At 36.5% G+C, this 10,369-nt stretch overlaps 1 protein-coding gene across 1 annotated transcript; it reads left to right on the top strand.

Moving 5' to 3' along the window:
• The first annotated feature begins 4,286 nt into the window (after nt 1–4,286).
• LOC106063457 (E3 ubiquitin-protein ligase PDZRN3-B-like) lies at nt 4,287–5,081 on the top strand. Its single transcript, XM_013221823.2, has one exon. The coding sequence runs from the start codon at nt 4,334–4,336 to the stop codon at nt 5,048–5,050; it is 717 nt and encodes a 238-aa protein (XP_013077277.2). The 5' UTR covers nt 4,287–4,333; the 3' UTR covers nt 5,051–5,081.
• Nucleotides 5,082–10,369: the final 5,288 nt, after the last annotated feature.

Here is a 10,369-nt window from a genome sequence, read left to right as displayed (position 1 = left end):
CCAACCAAGTCGTCTGCTTCAGCGGAAATGAACATCCTTCTTTCCAGACGACAGTCAAGAGAGTTGTCTTTCCTTGAAATCGAGACGTCCCATTTCAGCAGCTTCCCCCGTCACAAAGAGCGCAAACAAAAACTTGACACGAATTATAAACAGAAAATTTCAAAAACTTTTTTTTTTTGAAGAATTTAGAACCTCTCGCTCCCCCTCCCCCTCCTGTGAAAACTCACGAGTGTATTTGAAGTTTCGATTTCAGATTGTGTTGATGTTGTATGCACGAGCTGACCTCCAGACGAATGTCTCGTGAGACCCAGTGAGACATAAAGGGAGTCTCGTTTATACGTCCTAATTTGGTTATTAGTACAATATTTTTTTTAAATATCAGATATATGGATGCAGCACTTTAGTTGGGACTCTAATTCGTGGGTCGTTATAGTTTGTATTAGATCGCCGACTTGCTAAATAAAAGAAACTTGGTTCGAATTATACCATAGCTGAGTGTTCTCTATGTCTCTTTAACTCAAACTCAAAGTTTTTTTCTAAGATGGAGTCCTAGAGAAAAAAAAGGAGATGGCGTAGTCAGTAAAAATTAAATACCAGTCGCCGGTGCCGGCCTTCGCTATAGTCTGCTGGTTTTAACTACTGTGAGGACTCCGCTTTATAATTATATATCGAACTAAACTACTTTAGGCAGAGTATATAAGGAGTATAAATAATGTCTTATAACTGAAACCAAGACAAATGTCGAAATTATAATAAGATCCACAGAATAAGTTCAATTGATTTAGTCAAGATAGTGTATAGTTTTTATTTTTAGAACCAAGAAACTGAAGAGGTAAAGAAACTATCAATGCTATCTGAAAATATGTCCATTACATTATTCAATCTTCAAACCTTATCTGTGAACTAAGTAAACTAGCCCCAAACAAAGGTGTCGTTAACAGCGCGTAAACGTCGTGATTTGTTTTCTTTCTTTATGTATTTCATTCTTTTTGTTTCTCTCCTTCTTACTTACTCTCTTCATTCTTATTCTCTCTTTTTTTTTAATTTTTCTTTCTCTCTTTCTCTTTTTTTTTTTTGCAACTTCTTTCTTTCTTTCCCCCTTACGTTTAATCTTTCTCTTTGTTCTTTCTTTCTCTCTTTCTTTGTATCTTTTTTTTCCTATCGTTTTACTCTCTTTTTTCGATCTCTATTTTTTTTTCTTTCTATCCCTATTTTGTTTTTAAATCTATTTATCTCTCTTCGTTTCTCTCTTTGTCATTTTGTTTTCTCTCATTTCTTCTCTCATTCTTTCTCTTTTTCATATTCATTATCTCTTTTTCTCTCTTTCACTATTTTTCTCTCTTTGTTTCTCCCTTTCTTGCTTTCTTTCTTTTTCTCTCTTTCTGTATTTCTGGTTTCCTTTTTTCAAATTTAGCAGACGATACTAGCGACTAGCGAAGCTATGTAATTAACGCAAGACTTTCCGCATCCCAGGTTTAATTGACGCTTTGAAGTCACATTGGTAGAATACTAGTAGAGTTAAAAAAAAGTATGTTTCATACGACAACACAATACTTTAATAAATTCATCAAACTAAACACACACAAGCACGATAACAAACACACTTAGATGATCCGATGCCAGTTGCCAACAAAACTCGGAGTAGCGTGCTTCATAAAAATGAACTAATTCTAGTTGCTCGTAATAGTTACTCTCATTTAATCTAGATCAGTGGTTCCCAAACTTTTTTGTCTCGTAGACCCCTTGCCATGTTTTTAAGTTTTCGGTAGACCCACCAGCATTTTTTTGAAAATTCATTAACTTCAGATGCGCTTTTCTCACTGATTACTATGCGATATATATTTATTGATGACATTCAAAGCAAAATAAAGAACAATAAAATTTAATATGCATTACAAGAAGTAACTAAACAACAACAAAAAAAAACAAAAAAAACGCCTATTGGTGGGCAGCTTTCATAATAAAATGTCAATCTTGGGCTTCAATTTAGTTCGGGTTAACATTCTATCTTCTCGATTAGATGATGTCTGACTGATTTAAATTTGGAAAGTAAGAAAATGTATCATTGTCATTGTATGCTTCATTAATTTAATCCTCACATGAAACACTGAGATTATGCCTTCGTGTTGATCAAATTTAGGTTATCACATTGTAGCTGCAAGTTAACCTCATTCAATTTATGAAACAAGTCCGATTCCCTTTTAATTTCTGTGTTTTAAAATAGGATCTTAGCAACCAAGAACTCAAAAAAATAGTGTCAAAGATAAGCCTTTCGAAAACTATCATACTTCAGTGTGAAGGAGCAATTGATCAAAATTTCAGGCAAAAAGCAATTCTTTATGAATTTCTTGATTCATAACAAACATATAATAATACCACTACATTATCAGGCAAGGTTAACTAGTCCAGCTTTTTAAAAAAGTAAATCGTAATAACACGATAACCATTCATTGTCCAAAACTCATTTCACCATTACACCTTTGAACTGTATTGTTGCTTAGAGGAATTTTTAATGATATTAGATATAGGTTTGTTTAAAACAGATTGAAAAACCTCTTCAATGGTTGGCAAAGTCAATATTTTGCTTATAGTGTGCAGTTTTTTAGAGTTTGATATAAGCCTAAGTAAATATATTGTAAGACGCTCACAAACCTATTTTCTTCTATGATGTTTAATCAACATTTTTCTACTGTGGCTTGATTCTGAATTTAAAAGTTTTCAAAAGTATTTCAAATCTTAATCTATTTTATTTCATGTTGACTTTTCTCGATGTTCCAGCTTCGATGGTTTCATAGCGACATAGCTTCAAACTTTGTTACATAAAAATAAAGAACAAATGCAATAGTTGTTCTACAAAGAAAGAATGAAGCCAAATTTTTAATAACCAACAATTTACGGTCAACATTTTATTTTATAGACTCGGCCATGTAAATTATTACTTTCATGTAGACACAATTAAGGTATTTAAAATAATAGGCTACGTTGAAATTTTTAAATAAAAAAAAATCATTCCACTAACAGGGTTGAAATTCAAAGGATTAACTAAGGTACAAATCATGTGTGAATGAGTCAATTTCATGAATGGTCGTAGACCCCCATTAACAGGCCATAGACCCCCAATTTATTTTTTCACTTTCGTTGACCCCTTGGAAGTCCTCGTAGACCCCTGGGGGTCTATATAGACAACTTTGGAAATCACTGATTTAGATCAATCATTAGTTCACAACTAACCATTTTAGTACTGCAATTAGCGCAACCTATTTTTATTCTCTCTTATATCTTGTACGTCACAAAATAATAATAACAAATTATGTATCGAAATGTTAGCATCAAAACTGTGGTTAAATAATATTAAAACTGCTAAATAGTTTTGGCTTAGAGATTATTGTTACACGACTCACGACGCCACCCTCTAAAAATCTCACAGCTGTCCAATCGTCTGCCCGAACTGCGGTCCCCCCTCATCGCGCTCCTTATTCACTGCGACAGTGAACTTCCAACGCAAGGCGACAAACACCCCAGCTGATTCCTGTACACTCGATACAAACTGGCACGCGATCTACGGTCTCGCGCAGTTTCTTGTATCTGGCAAGTTCTGGCTGTCGTCTGCGACGGCGCGACAAAAACAAAACGAGTGACACGAAAATGTTCAGTAGCGCGAGGATCTATCATGCTTACAAACTAATCATTCTTGTGTTTTCATAATTATAATTATTGAATTAACAGTTATAATATAGATTATAGATCTATATATCATTGGACTTAGTAAATGATATTCATCTAGACTAGACCTAAATTTAAATTTAGAATAAAGATATAAATAACTTTCAACTTAAAACCATTTTGCGTGATAATATTTGAATTATGATTCTAGAGTTTTAGTTCTACAGCTAGATAAATCTTGACCCTAGATCCACACATTATCTATTCTAGATCTAGTTTTAGATCTATTTTTAGCTTTGTCTCCAAATGCGATACTTCTATATCAGCTTTAATAGAGTCACTGTGAGTTTATTTGTAAACTGTTTTTTAAACCTTTAATAAATCTAAGTCTACGTTTCATATGGAACTGTTGATAAACAAAATATTGAGCTGTGATTAATATAATCTGTGTAGTAACTAGCCCTAGTTTTATTCACAAACATTGGATTCATAAGCAATGCATTCATTTACATTGGATTAAAAAACAGTGGATTTTGTATCAATTCGCATTTTAATTAATATAAAAAGTACATTTTAATTTATTTTCCTTAAGAAAAACGAAAAATCTGATTATTTTATTTATATTCAAGGATTAGAGAAAAATATTGTCCATCATAACAAAGCGATTAAAATGGGATTTGACAGCGCCAAGTTTGTAACAAGCGTAGCAGACGATAAAAAGTGTCTTATGTGTCACGGTGTCTTGGATAACCCCGTGAGGTCACCATGCGGGCACGTGTTCTGCTCGAGCTGCATACAGCCTTGGCTAGCCAAGCACGGCGCCTGCCCCAAAAAGTGCAGAGCTATTGGGCCGAACGATTTGGAGAATGTGCTTCCTCTTCGAGAGGTCATACTGAATCTTAAGGTGAAGTGCGAGTTTTTCGAGTACGGCTGCACTCAGACCAGCAGACTGACCGACCTGTTTAGACACACCCAGAGATGTGGTTACAAACCCGTGGCTTGCAGCAACCCTGGATGCGAGCTTGTTCTCTGTCAGAAGGACATTTACCTGCACGAGTCGGAGAAGTGCTCATGTCGACCCGTCGGCGAGTGCGACAAAGGCTGTGGGCTCCTCCTACACCTCAACACCCTGAACGCCCATGACTGCTACCAGGCCCTGAAGGCGCTGGTCAAGTCTCAGGAGGATCAGCTGAAAGATCTGAGAGAAAAGCTTACAGTGGTCAGCACCAAGTTCTCCACCAAAGAGCAAGGCTTGTTAGACAAAGTCTCCGCCCTCAACAGACAGCTCGTAGAACAAAGCAAGTCAGAACGAGACGCAACGGTTAAGGAGGCCAATTCTGAGGTAAGTGTTGATTCATTTGATTCGTGGATGGCCCATTGGTTTTGAAAAGTGCTACCCAAACCCAACCTTTGTCGACAGACATGTAACGGACAGCATGACGATAACAACAATAAAAATCCAATGAACTCAGCGTTTCGGCTTCATTATGCAATGTGGGCGTAACTTAAGAAGCCGAAAGCACCGAGTCACGGCCGGAATGGGCCCGCGGGCGTGGTATTGTGGACGGTAGTTGACTTGTAGCACCAAACTGTTAATAGACAACTAAACCGCTGTAGGTGTATTATATTTAAACTTGTAAAACTTGAATTACTAAAATACCTTCTTTGTGAACTAGACTAACCCTAACTTGAGATGTATTGCATTAAATATGGTAGACTTTTAGTAATACTATAAAAGGGTACTCACTATAAAAACATGTCTTTTCACTCTGACATTTTGGAGTTGTCTGTTCAGCTCAAGACAGCTGACGACAATACCTCTTATCTTGCATCATTTCACAACCAATCGCAAACCCACCGTCACCACAGAAATACACACAAACACTACATAACATCCCCCATTTTTCCTTAAAAAATATTTGAAGCAAATTTTTCTTCACTGAAATATGCAATGTTAACATAAATATGTTTAAAAAATTATGTGATCATGAAATGCTTACGATATAAATTCATACAAAAACAATTATATATTATCAATAAATATATGGAACTGAAACATCCATACATAAATGTCATTAGAGTGTTGGGTGTTATGTTCTAGTGTTGTATGCAAAAGAAAAAAAAATCATTAAACAATAATTCAATTATATTTAAATATCAATCATCAGTATCCAGTTCAATATCCTTAACATTATGATAATACAAAGTGTTGAACAACATAACAGAGCTTTGCAATAGGGAAAAAAAAATATTTTGTCAGAAAAAAAGATACTAGATAGACCAATGCGATTAAGATAAGATAAGATAATTTTATTGATCCAATCTAATGGAAATTCAGTTTGACTACAATTGACAAGCTCAGCGAAACTACTGTACAAAAACAATATTGATTAAAAATTCGAACAACATTCACACACGAAACACATACACATTCACAACCAGCACACATACCTCAACGATGTAAGCCCTGAGTTTGAACCTCGCTACCCATGATCTTTTCCAGTGCTTCGAAAGTCGGATAACACCACGTGACGGACCGGATATGGCTCGCGGGCTATTGTTCATCATATACTATGAGAGGACAACTATTCACATAAGACAATGAGAGAGAGAGAGAGACCAAAATAAGGACGTAACAATATTGACCTAGTTTTGTCAGTGGCGGCATGTAATATTAAAAATAGGTTTTAAAACAAATGGGGGGAGGGGGTCAGTCGAGGGAAATATAACTATAATCGTTTCATTTACAGTGAATAAATAGTTCAACATCACCTACCTGGGGTCTACATCCAGAAATTCATTCGGCCTATGGTCAGTATGGGCCTTCGTGACGAGAAATAGTGTAGAGCATTTTAATTCTCATCTCTGGAAGCAAGTAGTTACAAACTAAACTACAATAACTTATAAACGCGTGGACCATTTTCACCATACATGTCCTATTGTAAATAGTGTCAAGGACGCTACGTTAAAAAGGTCACTGTTGCCAACTAAAAATTAAAAATTAGTTTGTGTTGAAAGCGACTGAGCTCAGACATTGGATTCTACACTGCTCTCAAGTGCAACAAATGTATAGTTACATAGTTACATAGTTACATAGTTACATAGTAAACATAGTTACATAATTACATAGTAAACATAGTTACATAGTTACATAGTAAACATAGTTACATAGTTACATAGTAAACATAGTTACATAGTTACATAGTAAACATAGTTACATAGTTACATAGTTACATCGTTACATAGTTACATAGTAAACATAGTAAACATAGTTACATAGTTACATAGTAAACATAGTTACATAGTAAACATAGTTACATCGTTACATAGTTACATAGTAAACATAGTTACATAGTTACATAGTAAACATAGTTACATAGTTACATAGTTCATCCACAGATCCTATATTCAGTACACCGGATAGCTAGCTTTGTATTAATTCGCCATTGAAATGTCCCTTAACAAAATAAAGCAGCTCTGTAAACTACCTTTTTGTACTTCAGTGAACTGGTCACTCCATATGTCCCTTAGAGAGCCCTGCGCTTCACTGACCCAACGCTTCTAGTCGTGGCACGTTTGTCCCTCAAAAAAATACGGTTTGATGACTTTTTTTTAGTGCTTGGACCAAAGGAACTCGCTCCCCGTTGATTTCGGACAAACAATATGCTTGACCACATTAAAGAAGAACACTAAGACCTAACTGTTCAAAACTTAGATTAGATTAGTTTGTCATTTCAACTCTCGTGTTTATGTGTTATGTTATTATAGCGCCTTCAGTCTACATAATTTTTGTTAACAGCGATTTATAAATTAAATTATTATTTAACTTTATAACTGTTCATTATTGGTTATGTTTTTCTTTTAATTTTAGCTGTTAAGTAGGGCCTACTAATTTTATGGGGTTGTGATGGTAAACCTAGAGTTTGAATCCCGGTAAGAGTTTTAAAAAAATTTCAGTTGGAATTTTTGTACGTTTTTGTGTCCACCTGATGGGTGAGCACCGGACATTAGAAAGTAGAGGCGTTTGGTTATTGTTCTGGCCATATGACACCCTCTTGATCATTTGACCAAAAAAAAAAAATGTCTCTTGCAAGTATGTGTTTAGATTGCTATTTTACTTTATTAGATTGATTTTCCATTTTCAATGAAATAAACTTATTAAAAAATTGGGCTGGGTTGGGGGGGGGGGGAAGGCGTTGTGACCTTTTCAGGTTCCTATGCATAACTAATTAGTGAAATCCCCTCACACAGTTAATGGAATTCATAAGCTTACCGCTTGACCGCACACGTCTCGTGAACTTTGGCAAACGCATGTGACGTCTAATGGCGACTTCACAAATAACTTCTCATTAAGGAGATAGTATTGCGTAAAATGCGTGACAAAATTGTTCCCGCAGTTTTTTAGAAATCATTCCTTGAAACGAATCCCCAAGACTGCATGTCTGCATGTTTTTTTTTAAAAAAACTCCACGCTGCGCCCCCCCTCCCTTTTGCCCCCACTCCCCACCTTTTTCTTTTTCTGTATTTTTTCTTTTGTTCTCTGATCATCATCGCTGCAAAACATCTTCGCTAGTCCTCCTCCTGTCACGCTCCTGTCCCGGGGTCATAAAACATCAAAGGAAATAATGAATGCGATGCGATCTCAAAGAAGCAGTCCTCAAATTATTCTTTCCATCATGTCCCCGCCCTCTCATCTTCTAGCCCTCTCTGTCTCTCTCTCTCTTTTTCTTTCTTTCTTTCTCTCTTCTCGCCTCGTACTCTCTATGTCTCTCTCTCTCGTTGCTTTTAACGCCCCCCTCTTCTAAAATGTTTTTTAACTCCGGGGGCTTTTAGTCCAACCTCCCACTGGCTACCGCAAGTAACATGAATATTAATTCGCCGTAACCTATGCAAATGTGCCGGGGTCACTAGGTGACTGCGTCATCAACGTGCCATCTGCTCTACAGCACCGCGAGTGCCACATTGGATTTTCCCGATGACCGAGCCACTGAAAGAGGGGGGCCTATGGGGGGTGTGTGCTCTCGTGATTGTTTTGAAAAGTTGGACCCGTCCCCCTCAAAGAAATTATCGTGGATTTGGAGCAAGCCGAGTGTTATAGTCATTAATCGCTATCTGGTGTTATCGATAATTGTGATCGGCTTAACCTTTATTTCTGATCATTCTTTTTGGTGTGTTTTTTTCCCCCCAAATTCTGGTGTTTCATTATATGCCTAAACATTCTTATGACAGTAAGGAGAGAGTTAATACTTAAGTCAGTCGAGCGAATCCTGAGTGTGTGTTGCTAAAGTTTCATACAAAGGAGAAAGAGAAGCCCGTCACGGTGACCTTATCAGTGTGACTCTTATCTCCCAATGTTGCATTGTTACTCACGGAGCTGACCATGCGTGTGCCGTTGACCTTTGGCACCCTGCGGGTGAGTACTGATATCAAAGCCTTACCGCCCATTTTGTGTTTCTATTGGATCCGTAACTTTTAACGCTCGTCTGCGAATTTAGTACACAGCTTGGGAAAAAGGGGTGGGGGGTCACATCAGAACGCCTATAAAGATCAATTAAGAGGCGCTATGTTGGTGGTTAATATGCTTTAGTGTGCAATTAGTTCATATGTTTAATACATTTAAAATAACGTTAGTGTGATGGTTTAATAAAAATTATTGTGTGCTTAATAATTCAAATTTATGTAAGTTTGTAAGTATGACTCAATTTAAACAAAAGAAAACGACACGTTTGTAATCCTACGGATGCCATAGTCCTAATGTCCTGGAGGACGCAGGGAAACAGGCTTCGAACTGAAGACTATCATGACGAAAGAGGATACCACACGGCCAGGAAACCATCCACGCTCTTATTGGGTGTATGAGTTTTAATGTCAAAATTGAGGGAAAGTTCAATACACTTATTTGTCTATTTTTTAATATTTTTTTTTATACTAAGTTTGCAAAAACCTGTCTTCCCTTCCACATGGCTTGAATTGTGCCTATGTGCAAAAACTCCAAAATCCAATCCAACTTCTCATCCATGCATTTCACCTGGTCTCATTGGAACGTTCGGACTTTACGTAACGACGAAGTGGTGGGGGTATAGACATTTGTTACAAGGGGGAGTAGGGTCCAAAGATTTAACCAAACAAAAAAAAAAGATATTTAAATGACATGACTTTCGCGGAAGGGCTAAAAAACAAATTTTCAAAAAATATTAATGGAAAGAATTCCCCGAAGCTTTTATTGAACACCATAGATTCTCTGGGGGCAGCCAGATCTGTATTTACAGTATTAGGGACAACAAAAAAACAAACACGTCATTGAAGCCCCGAAAGAAGTCGAAACTGTTCCATTATTTCTATAAATACCAGGATGAGAAATGTAATATGGTAAAATGATAATTAACAAATAAGTCTTTTGTAAAATTCGAATGTTCCTGTTATGTTACTCTACCTGGGGAGGGAAGGAATCTTGCGTCTGGTTCTGATTGGTTACAAGGAGAGAGGAATTTAAAGCTGATTTGTTGTCGTTACTTCATATCCGAACTATTCCGAATTACTCCGAACTATTCCGAACGTTATTTACATCATCATGGTTGTTACTTTTTTTTTTTTACGACTCTGACTCTTTGAATAGTAACAGTTCATTCAGATTTCCCATCATTCTTCAAATGGTGTTAGAGATCAAGGTCATCACATTTGACAGAGATCAGAGACCATGGCTTTG

The sequence above is a fragment of the Biomphalaria glabrata genome, chromosome 4 (genome assembly GCF_947242115.1).
Source record: "Biomphalaria glabrata chromosome 4, xgBioGlab47.1, whole genome shotgun sequence".
In the NCBI taxonomy this organism is placed as follows: domain Eukaryota; kingdom Metazoa; phylum Mollusca; class Gastropoda; family Planorbidae; genus Biomphalaria; species Biomphalaria glabrata.
Note: the sequence above shows the minus strand (reverse complement) of the source record. Positions and strands in the feature narration are given on the sequence as shown.

Coding starts and splice junctions, on each gene's coding strand:
- LOC106063457 (XM_013221823.2), top strand. CDS start 4,334: ATGGGATTTGACAGCGCCAAGTTTGTAACAAGCGTAGCAGACGATAAA.